Source organism: Panthera pardus, unplaced genomic scaffold, assembly GCF_024362965.1.
Source record: "Panthera pardus isolate Hobbes unplaced genomic scaffold, ASM2436296v1 HiC_scaffold_13, whole genome shotgun sequence".
Lineage (NCBI taxonomy): Eukaryota > Metazoa > Chordata > Mammalia > Carnivora > Felidae > Panthera > Panthera pardus.
Window position 1 is genome coordinate 164,350,302 of NW_026526688.1, and position 26,036 is coordinate 164,376,337.

Below are 26,036 nucleotides of genomic sequence, written 5' to 3' on the forward strand. Positions count from 1 at the left end.
GTCGAGAAAGATAAAAGCTGAGGAGATGTATGGACAAGGGTATGCCCTCTTATAGCTCGATGATACAGGGAGGCCATTCATTTGCACCTTCTTTATTCCCAAATAATACCCCACCTGCCCCCAATAGTTAATGTTTTTGATCACAGATGATGTGCCAGGCTCCATGTGGAGGTCTTTACATGTCTTAGCTCATTTAACCCAGCCTACAACCCATTGGGCAAGGTCATTCCCAACATTCTTCAGATGAAGAGCCTGGAGCTCAGAGGTTCGGGGAGATGTGGTTTTAGCGGTGGAACCGGACATGAGAACAATGCAGTCTGACTCCAGAGGGTACTTTTATAGCTCTACTGAGTATACACGCTGAGCTACGCTCCTCTCCTCTTGTTACTTTCTGTCCTGGTAAAGAGAAATGGACAACCTAGAAGAAACCATGAAGGCCTGCTTCAAACGAAATGAAAGCAACCAGTTCTTCTGGGTATCACTCCAAGCCCCTGAATCCTGAATATCCTAAGATGTCTTTATAGCAGCGCCATTGGATGGAAATATTCTGTGAGCCAGATAATTTGAAAGTTCCTGTTGGCTACATTAAACAAGCAAAACACACTAGGTGAAATTTATTTTAATAGTATATTTTATGTGGCCCAATCTATAAGAAACATTATAATTTCACCATGTAATCACATAATGATTGTTAATTATTAATTAGGTACCAGAAATAACTCAGGAGCTTGATTAAGAGCAATAACGTGCAGGACGCTGCAATGCAATACGGTGTCTTTTTTTTTTTTAATTAAAAAAAATATTTATTGGGGCGCCTGGGTGGCGCAGTCGGTTAAGCGTCCGACTTCAGCCAGGTCACGATCTCGCGGTCTGTGAGTTCGAGCCCCGCGTCAGGCTCTGGGCTGATGGCTCGGAGCCTGGAGCCTGTTTCCGATTCTGTGTCTCCCTCTCTCTCTGCCCCTCCCCCGTTCATGCTCTGTCTCTCTCTGTCCCAAAAATAAATAAAAAATGTTGAAAAAAAAAAATTAAAAAAAAAAAATATTTATTTATTTTTGAGAGAGACAGAGACAGAATGCAAGTGGGTTAGGGGCAGAGAGAGAAGAAGATACAGAATCCAAAGCAGGCTCCGGGCTCCGAGCTGTGAGCACAGAGCCCGACACGTGGCTTGAACTCATGGGCCGTGAGATCATGACCTGAGCCAAAGTCGGACCCTCAACCGACTGAGCCACGGGTGCCCCAGTGCAATACCATATCTTATGTAGTGCAATAGATAAAGTAAAATGTCCTACCAAACAATCAAGTTTTGGCTAATGGAGAAACATTTTATACTGCTTCCGTTTTAAATTTTGAATTAAAATTAAATACAATTAAAGAGTTAGTTCCTCACTTGCAGTAGCCACATTTCAAGGGCTCAACGGCTATTTGTGGCAAATGGCTACCATACTGAGTGGTGCAGCAAAAGTTATTCTCTGTCTCCAAAGGCCCAGGGACTCCGGGATCCTCCATCTCCACCCCTAGATCCTGACCCCAGTTCAGCTTCCTTGCCTCTGCCCAGGGCCGTCATGTACAGTTGTGCAGTTATGCACTGTACAATCTGAGATGGCATTCACATTGTAGATATAGTGGGCTTCTTTTATTTACTGTAACAGGGTTTTGGAAGGTGGAAGTAAAGTTAAAAAAAATTTTTTTTAATGTTTATTTTTGAGAAAGAGAGCGAGAAAGAGAGAGAGAGAGAGTGCCAGCAGGGGAGTGGCAGAGAGAGAGGGAGACACAGAATCTGAAGCAGGCTCCAGGCTCCGAGCTGTCAGCACAGAGCCTGACGTGGGGCTTGAACTCCTGAACCTGCGAGATCGTGACCTGAGCCGAAGTCGGATGCTTAGCTGACTGAACCACCCAGGTGCCCCTGGGTGGAAGTAAAGTTTTTAAAGGAAGAGACACTTTGTCTTTTCATGCAAAGGCATTTTCGGGGCGGTGATTATAGTTCTGTTCCTTCCTAGCATTCTAACAGCTGGGCCCAGGCGTCGTTCTCTTGTATGCTCAGCGCCTTCCCAGTGCCCACACCCTGTGGCTGAAAGTAATGAAGCGGCTTCAGTCAACCTCTCCAGCCCCCAAATAATGCCACAAAGCTATCGTCACTCTTCATGGTAGTTTACCTTGGAGCTATATGTGCCTCATTCATGATTGTATCTGCCGTGCCTCGCTGCATGCAGCAGGTGCCCAAGACATGTATTGATTTTAACTGTTTTCTCAGTGTTCACTTAGGCCCCTGTGTTGTGTCCTGAGTTGCCCTTAATGAACCTTGACCCAGGGCTGCTTTATCCAAGTGCTGACATGGCTCTCTCTTTCACCGAGTCCCAGCTCACCATTCATGTGGTCATGTTCTGAATAATAATAATTCTCATCATTGTTATTATTACTAATAAGCTACCATTTATTGATCACTTTGTGTCAAGCTTTGTGTCTAGCCATTTATGTGCCTTATTTCATTTACCCTTTCCACACATCTCTAGGAGGTGGGTACTATCATTATCTCCATTTTATAAGGAGGAACTGAGGCACTGAGAAGTTAAGTAATTTACCTGAGGTCACACAGCTAGTCAGTGTCCAAGCTGAAATTTAAAACCAGTTCTGTCTGACTTCAAAGCCCTTCTATGCTGTAAGCATAGGGCTTCTCTTTTGGTACCTGGGGCCTGACAAGTGGCTACATTATAGTGGACTTACTACTTATTTGCCCAAATTTCCTTCCTTTGGGGAAGGAAGCTCGTGTGGTTTGGGTGGGATGGACACTAACCCCAGGGACGGTCATGTGACTTAGCTTTGGCCAATCTGAGAAGTGTCTCCACCTGACCAAGTGATTGGTTCAGAGCTTAACGCAGTTTGCCCTGACAGGCTCCTTTTCTGCTCCAGTTAGGAAAGGAGGCATTCTTGTCCCCTGGGACTTGTTTGTTTGTTTGTTTTTCCTCTGCTAGTGTAATGTAACCCGGAACTCCTGATGACCATCTTTTCCTGCTATATGGAGGAAGCTGTTTGAAGTAGGAGAGAATGAACGAGGCCAGCATGCTGAGACATAGCACTGAGCGGTGGTGGGAGCGCAGACAGCACCATTTAACCCCCAGGATTCAGATGTGCCTGAAGCAGCCCAAGACTGTTTGGTTTTATGAGCCAGTCCATTCCTTTCATTGTTGTTGTCAGCTTAAATCAAGTTATTTGCAGTTGAAAGAGCCCTGCCTGATATCCAGACTTTCCAGAAAGGGAATATTTTTGTTTTGGATTCCTCATTACCATTCTGTATCTACCCTTTGGATGAGCCCACTACTTCTTGGGCCTTGGTGCCTACTGTTGCCTGCATCTTGCCTGGAAACCTTTGCTCCCTGGAGACTCTGTACATGTTCAGCTTGCTTGTTCTCTTTTAGGTCTCTGAGCCCTGCCCTTAGGAAGGGAGATGCCACACCCAACCCCTCCTCACCACTCGCCCCATCTCTTCCCCCATGGCAGAGCCCACACACAGGGATAAGTATTATGCTATGAGTACAGAATTGGAGAAATCTGTTCTTCGTAGACATTACAAAATTACTCATCAACCTACTTTTGAATGCTGATCAAAGATTGTTGAATGCTTAACTCATCTGGCCTCTGACACTATCTGGGATCTCAGCCAGCTTAGGCTTAGGCTTTGCCTGTTATCCCCAGTTTCTTGGCTCCTAGCCTTTCTGATCAGCTCTCTCCTAAATACTCTCAACTCCCCTATGATTCTGAACTTCCATTCTTCTGCTGGCTTCCTTCCCAATCTTTCCGGCGGTCCTCTGAGGGCATTGTTCCATTGTGAATCAACACTCCCACACCCCAGCCTCCTCACATGATGAGAACATTCCCTTCTCTGTAGCTCTCTCGGCTGTAGCCTTCTGGCTTCCCTTTGCTGTTTCCTCCTCTGGAGGTAAAGCCCTCCATGCAAATACCCTGCTGGTCTCTCCTTTTGCCACCAACCTCTTGGTCATTCCCCCTGATGGATTCAGCTGGTTCACCGTCTTCTCTCCAGACTTGCCACGTCTGCATTCGTATACACAACTAACTTGATACCTCTGCGATGAGTTATCCAATTGCCTTGGGCTGGTTAAAGGGAGTAGTTAATTGTGGCAGGAGTAGAAAATAAGGGAGGCTTCATGAAAGACATGACCTGTGATCGGGACCTTAAAAAAGTTAATAGCGTTTCAACAGGTGCTCTTTTAGGCAGAGAGAACAACTCAAGCCAAGGCGTGGAGGTATGAAAAGGTGTATTTACTTTCTTAAGCACTTGGAAATAAGTGGTAGGAAGGGAAGGGGGAACCCAGATTGGATCTCCCAGATTGGATGATTATATTTACTTGAGATTAGGGAATGGCTTTAAAGAGAGTCCAGTGTAGAGAGCATAAGAGAAGGAACAGCCTTGATTATAAAAGGAAGAAGAAGTATTTTGAAAAGTTGCAGGAGTGGTATGATACTGTAAATTACCAGGCTGAGATGTTGGGCTGGTTGGAGAAAGGGAAGAGGAGTAATTAAAGCAGTTGAAGAAAGTTCATGAGAAGACTAGGGATGTAGAGAGAAGAGATAGTAGAAGAAAAACTGGAAGGATGTGCAGAGCAGACTGGTAATGAGGAGACAGGGAGCAGGGCAGAGAAACCACGCAAGACGTGTGCTGCATGACAGGACAGCGGAGGCCCTGCCTGGTGGTGCGAGATTTGAGGGTGGAGGAAACAGCTCAGACCAGATATGAATCAAATTAGTTGGCCTTTCATTACATTAATGTGTAAAGAGTAAGAGAACTTGTCTCTTTTATGATGGTGAAAATGACTGAAATTATCTAAGCTTAACATGTTTCGCAAACTGTTTTATAGACTACTCCAGCTCTGGGAGATGTTAAGCTTTAAGGGGCATAGAGTGAGGTCTATGATCAAATAAGGCTGGGAAGGCCAGCGTTCTGTATGATTCACAGAGCCTGTTCGTGTAGAAAGGGCTCTGAAGAACGCACATAAGAAACCAGTTTGATATTGTGTAATACAGTCTTCCCCAAATATATTTGTTCATTCATTCATTCATTCAACAAGCCTGTGGTAAGCACGTCTTAAGATAGTACGTTCTGTTTTGTTTTTGGTTTAAATACATGTATTTGTATGTTTTGTTTAACTAAAGTGTAGGTGACACACAGTGTTACATTAGTTTCAGGGGTACAATGTAGTGATTTGACAACTCTATATGTTATGCTCTGCTCACTACAGGTATAGCTATCATCTGTTACCATATGACACTATTACCATTGACTATGTCCCCTGTGCTGTACCTTTCATCCCCGTAACTTATTCGTTCCATACCTGGAAGCCTGTACCTCCCACTCCCCTTCACCCATTTTGCCCATTTTCCCACCCCTGTCCTACCTGACAACCACTAGTTCTCTGTATTTATGGATCTGTTTCTTTTTTTTTTTTAATTTTTTAAATGTTTTATTTATTTTTGAGAGAGAGACCTGACAGAGAAAGAGAGAGACACAGAATCTGAAGCAGACTCAGATGTGGGGTTTGAACCCACAAACTGTGAGATCATGACCTGAGCCAAAGTCAGATGCTTAACCGACTGAGCCACCCAGTGCCCTATCTTCTCCTGTGTAAAAACATGATCTCAGAAAGGATCTGATCATTCATTTTTTTCTGTAAGTCAGATAGCATTCATCACATATTTAATGAGTACCTACTATGTGAAGGAATTGTCTTAGATGCTGAGGGTCCAGTAGTGAATACACAGACTAGGTTCCTGCTTGTATGGAACTTATAATCAGTGGGGAGAGCACACAATTTTAAAAAATCAAGAAAAAAATGTCATGTGGTGATGTTTTATTTATTTTTTCACTCATTCGTTCATTTGAGCACAGTCAACATGGTAAGAATCATTTAAATCATTAAAATAGAGACCTGAGAGTGACTGGTTATCTACTTTAGATTGAGTGGTCAAGGGAAGGCCTTTCTGCAAAAAGTGACATACAGGCTGAAATTGGAGTTATAAGACGTTGTTGATTAGGGAGAGAGTAACAGAGAACAGGTGGAATGATTTTCTAGGTAGAGGGAACATCATGTGCAAAGACCCTACCACACCATGATTTTGCTGTGTTTGAGGAACAGGAACAAGGCTCGTGTGGTTGAATAATAGTGGGTCAGGGGGAAGTGGTACCAGTGCAGTTGGACAAGTAGGTGGTAAGCTAGGTTAAAGAGATGGGTTTTTCGTTTAAGGGTGGGGAAGCCATTGGAGCGTTTTAAGTAGGACTGAGGACATGAACTGATTTATGTCTTTATTTTTTAATTTAATTTTTTATTATTTTTTAAAAGTTCGTGTGGATTGGTAAATGGAGAAAGGATTATAAGAAGATATGGAAGGAAGTAGGAGGATATTGCAGCACCCTTGACAAGGGGTGGTGGTGGCTGTGTCGGTTATTGCCACAGTAATGCCATGTAACAAACATCCCATACATTCAGTGGCATACAGGAATACGGTTTTATTTTTGCTCATGAGGTGATTTGGATAGCTGGGTAGTTCTGATGTGGGTCAGGCTCAGCTGATCTGTGATCAGCTGAGTCAGCTAGGCAACTCTGCAGTGTGACCTTGGTTCTCTGATGTGTTTGGAAGGGCCTGCTGACTGTCGACGGTCTGGGATGGCCTCAGCAGAGATGGCTAGAACAACTCTGCTCTCCCCTGTGTTCATATTACGTCCCTCTAGTTGGCTCGCCTGGGCTTATTCTCAGGCTGGCCCTGTCATAATCTCATAGTGGTTGCAAAGAAACGGAAGGGAGTAGAAACAAGCAAGCAGATTTTTATGCTTTAGCTTGTGCCAAGTTTGCTACTGTCCCACTGGTCAAGGCAACTTCCACGGGTACACCCACAGTTAGTCTGGGAGGACATTGCCAAAGGGCAGGGATACAGAGGGGTGTGAAAAGGTACAGAGAGGGATGAAAAATAGGGGCCATTAGTACAATAGATTGCGCCAATGAGAGAAGGGTAAAGACTTGAATATTCAGATTTAGGGTATTTTGGAGGTACAGTCCAAAGAACATGGTTCTGGATTAATTTTGACGTATGAGACAGAGGAATGAATCAAAGATAACTCTTAGATTTTTGACTGAGCATCTGGGGAGATGGTGAAGCCATTTTCTTAGATAGTAAAGACTATCTTGCTATATTACTATTTTAGGTGGTAAAGACTAGGTAAAGAGTAAGTTTTAGGGGAGTATCTAGAGTTCTGTTTTAGTTATGTTTGAGATACCCATTAGATATTCAAATAAGGACGTCAGGTTTGCAGTTGGCTAAGTAAGTCTGAGATCCCTGGGGATAGGCTTGAAGATGTAGATTCTGGAGTTAGCAACATGTAGACGATCTTTCAGGTACGCAGCTGGATGAGGCCACCTCTGTTGAGAACATATGGAGGGAGAAGGAAAGCAAGCTCTGGTATATACCAGTGTCTAGAAGTAAAATGGAAAAATAGAAGCCAGTAAAGGATACTGAGAAGGTACAGCCTCTAAGATTGAGAAAAAAGTCCAGGAAACTTTGGTGTTACAGAGAACCAAGGGAAACTAAGCATTTCAAGGAGAGAATGGTCAGCTGTGTTGCACACTGCTGGGAGGTAAGATAAGAAGTGAGATGTGACCACTGGGTGTGGTAACAAGGAGGTCCTTGGTGATCTTGACAAATGCAGTCTTAGTGGAATGATGGAGACAGAAGCCCAACTACAGTGGTTTGAGGTAAGTGCACGATGTGAGAGCAATCCTAATACCACCTTTCAAGAACTTCTGCTGTAAAGGGACTTAGAAGTGATGTGGTGGTTGGAGGTGAATGTGGGTCTTGGGAATGGCTTCTGTTTGGGAACATAAATGATGCCACAGGGCCGAAGGGGGTGATCCACAGAGGGGATCAGATTCACTGCAGAGACGGGTAACTGCAGCCCAGAAATATTGAAGATGACAAGAGAAGATGCGATTAAGAATTATAATAAACTTTAGTCCATGTGTTAAGCTTCTTCAGGGGTATTTGGGTTCTATATTTTATTTCTGATTTGGAATGGAAAGGTATATCTACTATTGGAAAAGTTTCAGCTATCAGCCAGGGTAGGGAAGTATGAGTTGTGTTGTTACCCCGGGAGGATCAAATGCTTCTGTATTAGGCTCACTCAGCTACCATTGTAGAGGAGAGACCTCTTTGGAATTATTCTGTCTCTGTAGGTGGTGCTCAGTGTTTCTTATAATGATGGTGAAGCTGATCAATTCACTTCCTTAGATTTTGAGATGGGTAGCAAGTTAAGCAGGTCCTGGGCAGAGCTAAGAAGGGAATGTGACTTAATGTGTCACTTCCTCGTCCAGGTTCTTCTACCAGTATGACTTGATGTTCTGATCAATATAAAGAACCCTTTACACCCAGCAATATAGGTCTTATCATTTTTGCATAAACCAGCAGACTTTAGGGCGATTGGCTAATGCGGTTCAGTTGATCATAGACAAGGCATGCATCCTGGAATCTAGCTGAATGATAGAAATTTTGCTTTTTGTGCTTTTTAAGCCAGTGTAGTTTCAACTTTAAAGTGTAATGTAAAGCAAATGTATTAAGTAAATGGCAATTTGGAATGTATTTTGTGTAAGTTCAAGACTATGTTTGGTGGTGTTTAAGCAACTATTTTCAGCAGCAACAGAGTATGTGCTCTGTGTGTAGAGGGTGAGGATGGTGGTGTGAAAAAGAGCACTGCCCTGTCTTAGAGTGCTTTAACAGCTTTGGAAGATTTTTGTTCAGTTGCTTGAAATCTGCTTTGCTATTTCACTCATTTAAAATATTAGTATCAACTTGTGAAATTCATATCGTGAACTGCAAACCACATCTGTTGCCTCTCTGCCTTTTAGAGCTTTCTGACTTGGCAGAAATACTGAAAAGGACACCTGCCAGGGTCTTAATAATTCTTATATATAGCAATCTGAGGAATGTTAGCGTTCACAGAAATATCCTGGAATCAAGAAGGAGCGCTTAAATCAGATACAGTTGGAATCTCAAAATGTAAATGAGCCCAGTGTGAAGCTATGTCTTTGGGACCGTTGGTATTTTCTGTTATAGTGAGTCATTCGGGACGGTACATCTGAAAATACTTGGCCTATCAGCAAGATATATATTAATCTTAAAAACATTTTACAACAAATATATTGTTTCTATTCTATTCTATTCTTGACATAATACTTGGATTCCTATCAGATAATAGAGAATAGATTTTAAACTGAACTTCATTCAACTTTTGCTAAAAATGAGCTGAAGATAATATTTAACAGATACGGACCAAGGGTCATATTACTTATTTACCTGTTTCTATACTTTATTTTTATTTCTTGAGTTAACAAGGAAGTAACCTTGTTAGCTCACCCCACAAAGAAATGCTTTTACAAGGATTTATTTACTAAGCTATTGTCAAGTGTTAATATTAGAAATGGTCAGGTGAGGAATGTTTTATAATTTCTGTCCAAACTTCTATTGAAGATATGTCATCTTTCATTATCCTTTATGATGTCATAAACTAGTGTCTTTTCGGAATTGAATGACAGGAAAAGTTTTTCTTTTAGTAGATTGGTGTATCTCTTATAAAAAACTACTCTTCCACGAGGCATTATGTTATTCTTTGCATCCTAGATTTTGAAAAGCTCCTAATTTAATGCACAATTGCATAAATGTCTCAGGGTTCTGGTTACCAGTGGTAGAAGTGTAGCATATGTGCATTTGACTTAGGAGAATTCAACTTTCTGTGAGCCAACAAAGGAAAGAGAAAAGAAGCAATTTGAAGAAGGTGGATGATTCTATTCTCTTCAGTGAGCATTGCAAGATGTGTGCACTAATGGTTCTCTCCTCTGTCTTAGTTTGCAAAGGTTTTTCCATGAGTAATTTGTGGTGCTGAAGGTGATTTCAGTAATTAGAGATAAGTACTTTTTCACCCAACCTGTCCCCTTTTTCACACAAACTGTCACACACAAACCAGCTAATTTATCCAATGCTAAACTCCAAGCCCCCAAATCTATTTTTCTTTGTGCTAGATTGTTTGCAAAAAGGCCTCTATAACTCCCCTTCTCGTGTGTACTCCATCTTGTGTAGTCACCTGTAACACTGACTCTGGACTTGGCCATGTGACTTGCTTTGGCTGAGACAATAGCAAAGGCAAAGCATTCAGAGACATGAAATGTGTTGTGTACCGGGGCTTGCTTTCTCTTACTGCTCACGGAATCCTGAGAACTGTGCAAATAACCCACGTTGTCTCGTCGAAAAGCCATATGAATGGGAAGTGAGGTGCCCTGGCTGATAGCCTGTAAGTGCCAGAAATGTGCCATCCTAGGGGCCATCCTAGGCACCTGGGTTAGAATTGCCCACCCAGCCTACAGAATCATGAGAAATAATACATTTTTATTGTTTTGGTGCTACTAGTTATGGAGTTGGGTTTTTGGGCTGTTGTTGTTTTTCTATAAAAAAGCAACTGATATAACTTCCAGGGCTGGTAGACATTTCTACTGATGCTGTAGGACATCTCCAGAGACAGTGGGTCAGTCTCCAGTGTGGCTATGTCTTCCGTGGAATAGTCAAGGCCAATTTTGACAATATTCAGTTATTGCCATATGTGCTTATGTGAGAATCAACACCTACATAAGCTTTGCTTCTACTCTGGTTTTTTCCTGCCTTTTGTTTTTTTTTTTTTTGTTTTTAAAGTTTTTAATGTTCATTTATTTTTGAGAGAGAGAGAGAGAGAGCAGGGGAGGGGCAGAGAGAGAGGGAGACACAGAATCCGAAATAGGCTCCAGGCTCTGAGCTGTTAGCACAGAGCCCGATGTAGGGCTTGAACTCTTGAACTGTGAGATTATGACCTGAGCTGAAGTGGGACGCTTAACCCACTGAGCCACCCAGGCACCCCTTTTCCTGCTTTTTTGTTTCTGATTTCTCCTTTTACTTTTAATTCTTATCTGTATATCATTTGCATGTTGTACATGTGTTTCTTCTTAAATTTCTTTTGTTAAGAATAAAATTCACCACATAAACCAGTTTTAAAGAGTACAGCACAGCGGTTTTTAGTATATTTACAATGTTGTGCAACCATCACCGCAAATTCCAGAAGATTTCTGTCACTCTTAAAAGAAACTCCATATACCCAGTTGTCCCCTCATCCCATCCAAACAGTTCTCTACTTTGTGTCTGTATGGATTTGCCTATTCTGCACATTTTAGGTATATGGAATTAACACTACATGTGGCCTTTTGTATCTGGCCTCTTTTACTTAGTATAAAGTTTTCAAAGTTCATCCACAGTGTAGCATGTATCAGTACCTCATTCCCTTTTATGGTGGAATAAGATTCCATTGTATGGATATATGTATCCATTCATCAGTTGGTGGACATCTTGGTTATTTTCACTTTTTGGCTATAATGAGTAATACCACTGTGAGCATTCATGTGTGAGTTTTTGTGTGACTATGTGTTTTCAGGTGTCTTGGATATATACTCAGGAGTGGAAATGCTGGGTCATATGTCAACTTTTGAGTACCTGCCAAACCATTCTTCACAGTGGCTATACCATTTTATTTTATTTTAATTTTTTTTTTAACATTTACTCATTTTTGAAAGAGAGAGAGAGACAGAGCGTGAATGGGGGAGGGGCAGAGAGAGAGGGAGACACAGAATCTGAAGCAGGCTCCAGGGTCCAAGCTGTCAGCACAGAGCCGGAGGCGGGGCTTGAACTCACAGACCGCAAGATCATGACCCCAGCTGAAGTCGGCCGCCCAACTGACGGAGCCACCCACGCGCCCCTGGCTATACCATTTTACATTCCCGCCAGCAATATATGAGGGTTATGATTTCTCCACATTCTTGCCAATACTTATTTTCCTTTTAAAAAAAAAATTCTAGCCATTCTAGTATGTGTGAAGTGGTATCTCATGTGGTTTTGATTTACATTTTCCTAATGACTAATGATATTAAGTGTCTTTTCATGTGTTTATCGGCCATTTGTACATCTTCTTTGGAGAAATGTCTATTTAAGTTCTTTCCCATTTTTAAATTGGATCATTTTTTGTTGTTCAGTTGTAAATGTTCTTTATGTATTCTGGATATTAGACCCTTACAAATATATCATTTGCAAATATTTTCTCCCATTCTGTGGGTTATCTGTTCACTTCTTTGATAGTGTCCTTTAACATACAAAGGTTTTTAAGTTGATGGAGTCCAACTTATCTGTTTTCTTTTGTTGTTTATGCTCTTGATGCCATATGTAAGAAACCATTCTCTAATCTAAGGTCACGAAAATTTACAGCTATGTTTCCTTCTAAGGGTTTTATAATTTTAGTTCTTACATTAGGTCTTTGATCCATTTTGAGATCATTTTTGTGTATGGTGTGAGGTAGGGGTCCAAAATCATTCATATCCAATTGTCCCAGCACCATTTGTTGAAAGGCTATTCTTTCCTCATTGAATGGTCTTGGCACCATTATCAAAAATCAACTGAGCATAGACATATGGGTTTATTCCTGGACTCTCAATTCTGTATTCTTGGTCTATACGTCCACCCTTATGCAGCATCATGTTGGACTTACTGTAATATTGTAGTAAGTTTTGAAATTGGGAGTGTGAGTCCTCCAATTTTGTTCTTTTTTTTTTTTTTCAAGATTGATTTGGCTATTTATCATTACTGTATGAATTTTGGGATCAGCTTGTCCATTTCTACAGAAAAAAGTCAGTTGGGATTTTGATAGAGATTGTGTTGAATCTGTAGATCCATTTGGAAAAGATTGACATTTTAGCAATGCTAAATCTTTCAATCCATGAACATGGATATCTTTCTATCTGTTTAGGTCTTTAATTTCTTTCAACAATGTTTTGTAGTTTTCAATGCACAAATCTTACACTTCCTTGGGTAAATTTTGTTCATGTATTTTTTTATTGTAATATGTTTCAGTTTCTCTTTGGATGTATACAAAGTACAATTATATATTGATAAAAAATAATTAAAACAATTTTTAATGTTTATTTATTTATTTTGAGAGAGAGAGAGAGAGAGAGAGAGAGAGCAAGCAGAGGAGGGGCAAAGAGAGGGAGAGAGAGAATCCCAAGCAGGGTCTGCACTGTCAGCATGAAGCCTGAGGCAGGGCTTGAACTTATGAACTGTGAGATCATAACCTGAGCTGAAATCAGGAGTCATATGCTTAGCCAACTGAGATACCTAGGCACCCCCCAAAAAATGTTTTTAATGTAATTCTTTAGGTATTTAATGTAGCCTTACTTTTATTCCAGAAGTCTGGGAGTAAGGATATTAGATTTCTAGTCTCAAATGTATTATTATCGTTATTTTGGTTACATTCTCTTTGCTTTATTTATTCATTTCTAAAATGGTACCTACCAAGGGACCATATGCTCCTTCACATTTTAATTCCTTAGTGATTCATAGAGACACTCTGGAAATTAAAGTAATAAGGCTAATAGCAAATACTTACATGCACTTGTGTACCAGGTACTGTTCTGTGTGTTTTATGTTTATTAACTCATTTAGTAAAATTAAATACTGAGTGGGGCATAGTTTTAAAAGTTAAAGGATTGTGCGATTGTGTGTGTATGTGAAATCTTACCTTTTGAGTGACATTTGGGAGAAAAAACATAATTTTCTTTTCTTTTATTATTTTATTCATTTATTAAATATTTTTTTAATGTTTATTTATTTTTGAGAGAGAGACAGAGTGTGAGCAGGGGAGGGGCAGAGAGAGAGGGAGACACAGAATCCAAAGCAGGTTCCAGGCTGTCATCACAGAGCCCAGTGTGGGGCTTGAACCCACAAACCATGAGATCATGACCTGAGCTGAAGTCGGCCACATAACCAACTGAGCCATCCAGGCACCCCCCAAAAAAACATAATTTTAACCTATAGTTCTCAAAAAATAGCTACAGTGAACAGTTAATTTTTTAAAAGTAAGATATTGATAATAGTATTAATGAACAAAGAGAGGGAGGTAATATTTGTCAAGTCAGTTTTTTGGGGCTTTAATTTTTCCATCTCTCAACTGAGAGGTTTGGAGCCAGTGATCTCTAATTGCTAGAGTGCCCAGCCCTCATTTTCTGTAATCACATTACCCGGATTCGATACATTCCCCTGTCCTCTGTGTGGTGGTTGGGAAGAAGCATGTTGCAGGGGAAGGTTCTTCAAGGCATCAGGTCGAAACCCCACTGGAATGTACGCGTCATGAAGGCAGAGCCTGTGTTTTCCGTTGCACTGTTGTATCTCTGTCACAGTGCCTGGTATCGAGTAGATTATAAATAAACGACTGAAAAATGAAAGAATGAGTAAACACAAGGCTGGAACTGAAGAATTTTGGTGTCTTAATTCTTTTTTAATAGTGAAAATAGCATTCTCTCTTTTCAGACTATGTGTGTGGATTTGGGTGGGTGTGGGAAAGAGGATGGATTATTGAAGTCACGTACACTTAAATTAATAGAAGCTGTTTTTACTGTTTGTCTTCAAATTCACCTTGCATTTTGTGAATGAGCCATTGGTCTGTGATGTGTCCTTGCCCCACCATCTTCCATGGGTGACAACTACCTCAGCCTTTTAGCCCAACTCAGAGATCATCTTCTGATTACTTTTCCATCTTCTGTCTCCAGGCAGAGTTGAAGCTTTATCCATATACAGTATAGGATTTATCACATGGTAATGAAATTGTTAGCTTCTGTCATATCTGCCCCTTCTCCTAGACTGAGAGCACCTTACTGGCTGCGTCTTATGCTTTATTCAGTGTCCCAGAGCCTGATTGCATATCTAGCACTTAGCAGATTCTCAGTTAACAGTTCTTGAATGCATAAATGTGTGTCAGCTCAGAACAAAGACAGGGAACAGCCAACTGACCAGCTGTTTCCTGAGTGTTTTCTATGTGTAGGAAATTTTATGTGCATTTTCTGATTTATGCCTCATGATACTCCTTTAAGGTTGCTATTATTGTCTTTATTTTACAGATAAAGAAGTAGTCTCAAGGAGTTAAGCACTTTGCATAACGTTAAACAGCTAATAAATGGCAAAGCTACAGTTTAGAGCCAGGCCAGTCAGACTGTAGGTTCAGGTTCCTTCTATTAAATCATGCTGCTTAACCGGGAGTTCCAATGTTAAGTAATGGGTGAAATAAGATCGTGGAGGTTGACATAGGGAAAGAAATCTTTAGGTTAATGTTGAAAGAACCGTTATTTATGTCTTTTGCAGCTCTGTCAGGAGACAAATTACAGTTTTTGTAGTTTAATGTATCAAAAGGTATGGGCCTGCTTTCGAAATGGTTGAATTTTCTGTTTTTCAGACAGTAATATGGGGAACAAGTGGGTTTCTAGAATGTGAAGCTACTAGAATTTTAGGGTTACAGTTTACGTTACAGATATCAGCTTCAGTGTATTAATCTTACAGATGACGTTGCAGGGCCCTCAGTGTGTGAGGCTGATCACAGTTCCGTTTTTGGTTAGGGCAGAGAAACTTCCTCTATGCTATGAGGCTCACTCGTGTATTTTAACGGGATTCAGGATAGGGATGGACAAAGACCTGTCACATTAAAGAGACAAGAGCAGGAGAGCTTTCTGGAAACACTGTCACTTCACACATGACAGATGGATGAGACTCTGGCCCGGGCCTCCGTGATGTGTGAGCTCTAAGCTGTCAGCCCCTGCAGAAAAAAAAAAAAAGAAACCTCTTGCATTGGGACAGAATTAATCCTCACGAGCATCTCAGAGCAAAAAAGGATCCTGTTGGTTGTATGATGATTTGTGATTCTAAGACCCTGCTGATTTAAAATGCAGATGAATGTACTTTTGATACAAGAGGTTTTTCTTTCAAGTCTATCCAGTGACAGTAAGGGCGACTAAAAACAGGGAAGGTCTGAAGTAGATCCTTTCATTGCCTTTGAGGTTTGCCTTCTGAAGTCAATACCATTAAGGCTTAAATTAAGTGAAATCATTAAGTCCTCTAATACATGTTGAATACGATACAATACGTGGTTGCTAGATCTTGCCAAATATTGTATTTTCTTGTGCTTGACTTGTGTAAGAGTATTCAGAGGGGAAAAACCTTGGGAATAGGTTTTTGAGAAATTTCTGTTAAACACAATGATACATATGTATATACACCTTGTGTGTACATACTTGTATGTACATACTTACACCTGCATGTTAGCTAATTGTGTTGTGGGGCTATCTAAATGTCTGTATTGCTTATTGAAGAAAACTGGATTTGCAGAGTTTCATATAGCACTGGAAAAAAAATCAAGCATTGATTTTTTTTTATATATAGGTTTGATCTCCCAAGTAATGGAATTTCCAGGCTCACTGAAATATACGATCATCTGTTGACAAAACATGATATTGAGATTAATTGCTAAGTATCGCTCCTAAAGAAGTATCTAGCTTGAAAAACGTTGTGTGGTTAGGGGATGTTTATGAGTGAGAAACATTTCTTTGTTCTGGAGAATGTGATGGACAGTGTAGGATCATAGTGAAGTGAAATTTCTATAAAATACTAAATTTCAGTTTAAACCTCTGACAAATACTACTGGAGGTTCTCTGAAACCATTCCTCAATTCTCTAACACTTAGCATGGCCTGGATTCCAACATCATTTACTCTTTTCTTTCCAAAGGTTTGTACCATGTGTACTGAATAAATATTTTTTTTCCCCATGGAAATGCTCTTTGATTTTGAATACAAATAGAAAAATAATTCTAGTTAAACTTTATTTTAATCTTTAAGCCATATATTTGGAATGCATCTGGTCTGTGAAGTGAAGAATATGTGTAATTAAAAGAGTCATTCCTTATTCATCCATTAAAAAGGATGAGATCCTGCCATTTGAATTAACATGGATGGGCCTAGATGGTATTATACTAAGTGAAATAAGTCAGGCTGAGAAAGACAGATACCCTACGATTTTACTCATAAGTGGAGCCTAAAACAAAACAAAACAAAACAAAACAAAACAAAACAAAACAAAACAAAAAAACCCCAAAAAACCAATGTGGTAGCCTGGCTGGCTCAGTTGGTGGAACATATGACTTTTGATCTCAGGTTTGTGAGTTCGAACCCCACACTGGATATTGAAATTAGTTTAAAAAAATAAAGCAAAATCCCTAAAAAATCATGGAAAGAGCCTAAATGTCCATCTGTTGACGAATGGATAAAGAAATTGTGGTTTATATACACAATGGAATACTATGTGGCAATGAGAAAGAATGAAATATGGCCCTTTGTAGCAATGTGGATGGAACTGGAGAGTGTTATGCTAAGTGAAATAAGTCATACAGAGAAAGACAGATACCATATGTTTTCACTCTTATGTGGATCCTGAGACACTTAACCGTGGGGGAGGGGAAGGAAAAAAAAAAGTTGGAGAGAGCCAAAGCATAAGAGACTCTTAATTTTTTTTTTTTTTTCAACATTTTTTATTTTTTTTATTTTTGGGACAGAGAGAGACAGAGCATGAACGGGGGAGGGGCAGAGAGAGAGGGAGACACAGAATCGGAAACAGGCTCCAGGCTCCGAGCCATCAGCCCAGAGCCTGACGCGGGGCTCGAACTCACGGACCGCGAGATCGTGACCTGGCTGAAGTCGGACGCTTAACCGACTGCGCCACCCAGGTGCCCCGAGACTCTTAAAAGCTGAGAACAAACTGAGGGTTGATGGGGGTTGGGAGGGAGTGGAGGTGGTGATGGGCATTGAGGAGGGCACCTGTTGGGATGAGCACCAGGTGTTGTATGGAAACCAATTTGACAATAAATTTCATATTAAAAAAATAAAAAAATAAAAAGCAGTGATAAATGTAAAAAAAAAAAAAAGCAAAATCCCTAAAAAATAAAAAAAAATTGAATAAACAAGCAAAAAACAAATCAGACTTGTAAATACAGAGAACAATCTGATGGTTGCCAGAGGGGAGAGAAGTAGGGGGTTGGGCATACTGGGTGAAAGGGGGTGGGAGATACAGGCTTCTACTTATGGAGTGAATTAGTCACAGGAATAAAAGGCTCAGTGTAAGGAATATAATCAGTGATATTGTCATAGTGATGTATGGTGACAGATGGTAGCTATACTTATGGTGAATTTAGCATAATGTAGAAACTTGTCAAATCACTATGTTGTATACCTAAAACTAATGTAACATTGTGTTCCAGTTATACCTAGAAAGAAAGTCATTCTTCCATAACTAAGGCTATTTTCTGGTCTAACTTCTTTTTTACACTAATGAAATACTCAAAATTAAAACTCATGGTGGAGAGCCACTATAAAACTTGAAAATGACATATTGAACACATGCCATTTTTAACTTTTATTTTCTGTTTACAATTCTGATTAAAATCAAACAACTTAAAAAAATTTTTTTTAAAGTAATCTCTACACCCAATATGGGGCTTGAACCTACATTCCCAAGATCGAGTCACCATGCTTTACTGACCGAGCAAGCCAGGTGCCCTTAATGTCAAGCAACTTTTAAGAAAGAATTTTCATATGCTTTACATGTGGAAGTCATTATAAATTTTTAAATTTTTTTTTTTTTAGTGTTTATTTTTGAGAAAGAGAGAGACAGAGCATGAGTGTGTGTGTGGGGGGGGGGGGGGGGGGCGGGGCAGAGAGAGAGGGAGACACAGAATCCGAAGTAGGCTCCAGGCTCTGAGCCGTCAGCACAGAGCCCGACGCGGGGCTCGAACTCACAGACCGTGAGATCATGATCTGAGCCAAAGTCGGACGCTTAACCAACTGAGCCACCCAGGCGCCCCTATGTGGAAGTCATTATAAAGGCCAGAACATTAATACCAACTTTTATAAATATGTTGGTATATCTCTAAGCCATCTGTCAAATTCCATTCATATGTCATTTCTTCACTGAAGTAGTCCACAACACTTTGAAGAGAGGTAATTATTTCCTCTTTAGTGGTCACATATTAGCAGTTTCTAGAGGCTACTAGTGTTCCAAAACACTTTGCCCATACCACTTTTATAGCCTCTTAATAGATTATATTGTGGCTCTTTGTTTTTAAGTTACTTGTTGCCATGCCTCCCTAGAGCAAAGATCATATCCTGTTCATCTTTGTGATACATAGTTCCTCATGCGTTACGGCTATGTAATAAATGTCAGAGCGCATTGTTACGTGAATGTCTGAAGCTGTTCCTGTGGACAAATTAGCTCATGAACTGAAAATGGTGAAAAGATGGATGAGTGCAGAAGAGGAAACATTGAAGGGAAGGAAAAAGGTTGGCAGAGATTACAGATGAATGAAAAAGGGGTGGTCAAGAATGATATAGTATATTATATGTTACAGTTACTATTGGTATGTAACAAACCACCTTAAATGTACAGACAGTGGGTCCTCCTTAATCTCTCTGTTTTTGTTCTTGAAGCTTTTTTTGAAGAAACTTTCTCAGTCTGTAAAAAAAAAAGAAATGCAATGATGAATTGGATTCTTTATTCCTATTTTAAAACAATAAAAAAAGAATATGTGGACCTAGATGAAGGCTTCATATTAAAAACAATTTAGAATATTGTAGCCTAGGAACACATATTAGCATTTGATTATTTTATATATAATTTCCAAATTACTTTTTAAAAAATTCTCGTGTTTTCTCCTAGCAAAAGATGAGAAATCATTTACCCACTTGAGAAGCTTGTTATTCACGTCTTGTTTTCACCAGTTATTATTTCCCTCCGAAGGAGCAAGAAGCAGAAAGGGAAATACTTGCTGGATATCAGCACATCCCTCATGGGAGGAGAATTACTGCCAGAATATTATCGCTTAAAGTGAATCTACTTACATTTCATAGTAAGTAGTGAAAGGAAAAAAAAAAACCTGATTCAGACATTTTCCTGAAAAATAAAGTGAAAACATGTTTATTCTATCTCATATATAGCACCATTTAGATTATAATTGCTAACTCTTAAAGTATGAACCAAATATTAGTTGTTTACTTGAGATAAGTTTTCTGATGAAAATGCATGGCAAAAAAATTGACTGCCTTTAGTCTATATTTGAATTTGTAAGCACAGTTCTAAAGAGGGTCTCCCCCCCCACCAAAAGCATTAGAAAGCTTTTATCAGTTTCTACAAAGGTGTATCTGTTTGGTAGGATAAAGGCTAAACCACTACAACACAGAAACCATTATATGAAGTTTCTAAAATAAAACAGAAGTATATTCCTCTCTCATCAAGTAGGTTAGCGAGTCTAGGTTGGTGGGGTAGCTCTGTTCCATGAAGTCTTTCAGGGGCCATGGTGATACGTTGAATGCATAAGGAAAGTTGAGTCTGTTATGTGTACTTTCCAGCTGGTAGTAAGGTGGAAAATGCCCCAAATCCAGGGAAAGTAGCTTGTCTTTAAATTGAAGATGGTCCACATATCACTTCTTCACACATCCCTTTGGCTTTAACTTAGATGGCTGCGCCTAACTACAGGGAAGGCTGGGAAATATCTCTAGCTCATATGTCCAGGAAGAAGGATAGCATGATGGGGCAGGTCAGGGGGCAGGGAGGAAGCAAAAAACAGTCAGCCACAGTGTATCTTAGCATCTTAGTTGTAAATCATGTTTTGATACTTCTGTTGGGTTATTTTATTGTTTTTACAAACTGCAAGGTCCTCATTTACCAGTGGCACTGAGTATGACTGAAGCAATTCTCCAACATTACTCTCATTCCTGACTTCCTGAAGACCCTCATCTCTTGAACGTTTCATATTATTGACTGTTGCATCGCCTCTTTTAGCAATAGGGAATGACCAGCAAAGAAGCAGAACCCAGTAATGTGGAAGGAATATTTGATTGAGGCCTATGTGATCAGTGATTAATGAATATTTTCATGTTCCAACAACTTTTGCTTCTCTCTAGAACCACTGAACTATGAATGTCCTTATGAATCTCCCGGATAGTAATTATATTTGTCAGTGCTTAGAGGTATTGCATATGGTTGGTTGCTTTTCTCAAAACTTTTCTCCATTCATTTCTCTCTCTCTCTCTCTCTCTCTCTCTTTAACCAGTGGGGAGACCCCACCCTCAATCACAGCCAAAGACCGCAGGGGGTCCTGCAGTGTGACACCGAAACCTGTCTTAAAGAGTACATGTTAAATCAATGCATATGGCTGTGTTCCATGGACAAACAGAAACAAGTGTCCTTAGTGCAGCCCTGCTCAGTCGATTTCTAGGCTCCCTTGCCCCCAGTCCAGTGCCTTAATCATCCACCATATGGCAGTGGGCTCGGACAGGGCATACATGACCAGGAGAGATGAGGCAAGTCAGCTGGCCTCTGTAACTTTTGCCCTTTGACCCAGGAAGTCTTCTCTTCTTCCCTTCCCTTCCCTTCCCTTCCCTTCCCTTCCCTTCCCTCCCCTCCCCTCCCCTCCCCTCCCCTCCCCTCCCCTCCCCTCCTCTCCCCTCCTCTCCCCTCCCTTCCCCTTCCCTTCTCTTTCGATATTATTAGTAGTAGGTGATTATGGCTTTACTAGATATCTTGATGGTTGGATTCCTCATTGGTCCAGCTTCAATAGGTCAGCAGGAAAGTACTCAAAACTTAGAGTACCATTAGTCTGGTACTCAGATTTGCAACACTGGACAGAGAATGTAGCTTCTTAGTGGTTTGGGTTTCTCATCTGTGAAACAGTGACAGTTTCCATTACCTACTTCAGAATATTGGTGTTCAAAGACTAATGTGTTAAGTTTTCCAAACTATTTATTTATTTAAGTTTTATTTATTTTGAGATAGAGAACACAAGTGGGAGAGAGGCAGAGAGAGCATCCCAAGCAGGCTCTGCACTGCCAGCGTGGAGCCCGATGTGTGGCTCGAACCCATGAACCGTGAGATCATTGAGTTACATTCTATCCTCAGCTGGAAGTCTACATGAGGAGAATTTTCCTTCGTTTGTATCTCTGTGGAACTTTAGTAGTTTTCTTTGGCCAAGCTTTCCCATTAACCAAGAAGTATTGAAACAACAGAGAACTTTTAATTGTATGGTGTGGAATGGTGGAGGGAGCCCTTCACTTGGAGTCAGGATACTTCTTCTAGTCTTGGCTTGTGTGCCTTCGGGCAAGTCATTAAACTTTTCTGAACCTCAGCTTCTTAATTTGTAAAATGAGTGAGATAGATGATGGCTAGCATTTCTTTCTTTCTCTTTCTTTCTTTCTTTCTTTCTTTCTTTCTTTCTTTCTTTCTTTCTTTTAATATGAAATGTCAGATTGGTTTCCATACAACACCCAGTGCTCATCCCAACAGGTGCCCTCCTCAATGCCCATCACCCACTTTCCCTTCCCTCCCACCCCCCGGCTAGCATTTATTTCAACTCAAATGGTATGTTTCTGTGTAAGGCTATTAATACCTCCCATAAATCATATAAATCTATAAAACATCTCCCTTATAAATCCTATAAAATGCATTTAACATAGTATATTTTCTACTGCTCCCCATGTTGAGACCTTTTGTGTCTAGAACTACAGGTGAGCCACACCCCATTCATCCTTCTGGGCCTTCCAAAAATCTACCTTCCAGTCGGTAACTATGTTATTACTCACTAGCCTGGGAACTATACGTTTGCATATGGCCTGTTTTCCAGGGCATAGCCTGCTTTTCCCTTACAATCCATTGTTTAAGTTGTCATTTTCTTTTCTTTCTTTCACGTTTATTTATTTATTTTGAGAGAGCGCACGCGCATGTACGCTCATGACTGGGGGAAGGGCAGAGAGAAAGAGAATCTCAAGCAGGGTCCATGCTGTCAGTGCAGAACCCAACTTGGGGCTCAGTCTCACAAACTGTGAGGTCATGACCAGAGCTGAAATCAAGAGTTGGACACTTAACTGACTGAACCACCCAGGCACCCCTAAGTTGTCATTTTTACCCTGTATTGAAAATGTGTTGCCCAACGATGAAGAGATGATTTCTGAAGAAGTGCTGTTGACATGTCAACAGTTTCTAAGGGAAAAAAAAACAAGAGTACTAAAATTTTACTTTAGAAGAAGGAGGACCAACTGAGATGCAAAAGGAGCAAGAGCTTTTTCTTTGACTTCTTAACTTAGAATAACTAATGGGTTAGTTGGATCCATCACCCAGCTGTTTATTGAGAGGCTGCCATAAACACCAAGAGTGCTGTAGTTAGTGTAAGAGCCCAATCTCTTCCTTTAGGCTAGTGACTCTCAAATCTACCTGCATGTTAAATCATGATGCCCTGGGCCCTACCTCAGACCAACTGAATAAAAATATTTGGGTGTAGGGCCCGGACATTTAAAAACATCTTCCTAGGCATTAAAAAAAAAATGTTTATTATTTATTTTGAGGAGGGAGGAGGGGCAGAGAGAGAGGGAAAGAGAGAATCCCAGGCAGGTTCCATGCTGTCAGCGCAGAGCCTGACAAACCATGAGATCATGACCTGAGCCGAAATCAAGAGTTGGACGCTTAACCAAATGAACCATCCAGGCACCCCCCTCCCCCCAGGTGATTTTAATGTGTGCTTAAGGTTGAGAACTATTTCCTTAGGAGCTTGAAATCTAGGCGAAAGTTAAAAACTATACATTAATTGCTACAGAACACGGAAGTCTATGATGAGTGATATAGAGATCATGGGTGCATGAATTGGAAGGCATTTAATTAACTGGAGTCATCAGGAAAGCATTGAAGAGCTGAGTTTTGAGCCAGTGGGGTTTTCATACCAACTACTTTGGGTGTGGACTATTTGAAGAGCAGTGGGAAGGACAGATTGGATGTTAGGTTGTAGCCAGGTTGTGATTGTCTGGTGTCCCTATGGGGATTTTGACTTTATCCTGCAGGTGGTAGGAAGGCTTTTGAGGAGTCACTGAGGACTTCTGGTGGATAAAAAGGCATGAGAACTTGGTGTCTTTGAAGATGGATCCGATGGGAGTGAGGGGTATGTCATTTGAACAAAGTGAGGCAAGAGCCCGTGGAAAGAAAGACCAGTTGGAAAGCTGCTATCATGGTCCAGATTATAATGCTCTGAGCTAGGAAAAAGGCAGTGGAATTTAAAAAATAATGATAATAAACGTTTGTATGGAGTTTTCATAATCAGCAAGTTTGTTCTCACGTCTCATTAAAATTCACAATAACCTTAGTGTATTTTGTAAATATTATGTAAATGAAGGAACTGGTACACAGAAGTTAAATTGCGGTAAAGTAACCTTATTGAAATGCGGGTCCTAACTGGATGACGACAGAGAAGTAATAGGGGGTTGCAAGGGCTCTTCTGAGGCATCATGTTGGATGTGGACGTAGTAGAATTCCTAGTGGCTAACTCAGTGTCAAGGCTCTGGCTGTGCTCTCAAGTACCTCCTTATGTTCTTCACATTGACTTCTGTTGCCTCTGTGGTTTGATGTGCAATGACTTTTTATAAATGTGTGGTGAAGGGAAGGGAATAAAAGGCTGTTGTCAATTCAACTTCTATCAAATAAGAATTTTAATGTATTTTCTGAGTATTTTTGGTTTTCAGATAGTTAAATTTTATTGAATTTTAGAAGGCTTAGTCTAGGTGTGGGGGATCCACATACAGGGCTGACCTTATCCAGATGTAGGTTAGCTGTGACCAGGTAGATTTCCTTTTCTCTTGTGGTTGAGACAGGAGCCATAGGGAAGAGAACTATGGGTCCTGGTGTAAACATTGGAGAACATCCTCACGGCTGGGGTAACTAGGATGTTTAATCAGGATTACCTCCTTATCAGAGCTGGAGATTGACTCCTGTCCATCACTGTGGCAATTCATTTTGTTCGCAAATCCACCAGAGCTGTGTACTCATCTGTTTTGTACACCAGGATCCTGAGGCAACTTAAATACCAGCCTAAATCATCCGTGCATGTGATGAAATGTACTTTTTCCTCTGAGATATTTGTTTCTCTGCAATCGGATAGCAGAAGAATGTGCCAGAAACCTATGGGATGCTGGGGAGGTACAAAAGGAATGAATCATCATCATGGCAAATCTTGATTAGATTTTCTTATGAAATGCTGGGAGGAGGCGGGGGAAGAAGAGGAGGTTGAGCTTTTGTGCCCTGGGTAGTTTCAGTCCAGGTGCATAGACTAACGTTCACCGGCTGCAGCCATGGTGAGGGTAAGTGCTATTTTGGTAATTTGGAATGAGAACATCTTTGGAAAATTAAGATGTCCCCTTTTATTTCAACTGTTTATCTTCTCATTTTAGAATCCTGGGATCTTCAATGGCAGGAGACAGAGTGATCAGAAGCCCGAGATGAATTTTAACACTATTCTAGAAGAGATTCTTATTAAAAGGTCACAGCAGAAAAAGAAGACATCGCCCTTAAACTACAAAGAGAGACTTTTTGTGCTAACGAAGTCCATGTTAACCTACTATGAGGGTCGAGCAGAGGTAGGAGACAATGAAAATTCATTCTGCTTTCTGCATTGATAATGTTTTATAATATTATTTCCCCCCACCCCAAAATCGTATGGAATACATTTTAGGTTAGTGAAGTTTAAGTAATACTTTTTTATCATTTGGATCTGAATATAAAGTTTAGAATATGGTGAGAAAGTCTCTTAATTATGGTTTCGTGTATATGGATATACTTTTCATATCAGCCTACTGTATTAATCCTTTCAAGAAAACATTTCTACAATGGTTTTATATATATATTTTTAAGTTTATTTATTTATTTTGAGACAGAGAGAGAATGCATGCAAGCACATGTGCAGGGGAAGGGCAGGGAGAGAGGAAGAGAGAGAATCCCAAGCAGGCTCTGTGCTGTCAGTGTGGAGCCTGATGGGGAGCTTGATCCCACGTACTGTGAGATTGTGACCTGGAAATCAAGAGTCGGACGCTCAACCCACTCAAGCCACTCAGGCGCCCCACCACATTATTCCTTATGAAATCCATTAAATATATTGTATTCATGGATCCATCCTATAACCTACTGTATGTGTATCAAAATCTGCTTTAGCTCATATACACCGTGTCTTTGCCCCTTGCTTTATATGACTAGTTCTTCGTTATTAAGTGGAAATTATTTAAAACTCGTTAGTGA

The 26,036-nt window shown here is 40.4% G+C and overlaps 1 protein-coding gene across 3 annotated transcripts in view; it reads left to right on the forward strand.

Moving 5' to 3' along the window:
• The window catches only part of TEC (tec protein tyrosine kinase), a 126,457-nt gene that overhangs the window by 10,653 nt on the left and 89,768 nt on the right, over window positions 1-26,036 (forward strand). For 2 of the 3 annotated variants that reach the window (XM_019412604.2, XM_019412610.2), the window contains exons 1-2: window positions 25,086-25,105; window positions 25,196-25,381. In XM_019412604.2, coding sequence (XP_019268149.2) covers window positions 25,097-25,105; window positions 25,196-25,381 — 195 coding nt within the window. In that variant the 5' untranslated portion in view covers window positions 25,086-25,096. Of the gene's footprint in view, window positions 1-25,085; window positions 25,106-25,195; window positions 25,382-26,036 lie in introns of those variants that run through there. The other variant, XM_019412618.2, reaches the window with a different exon arrangement.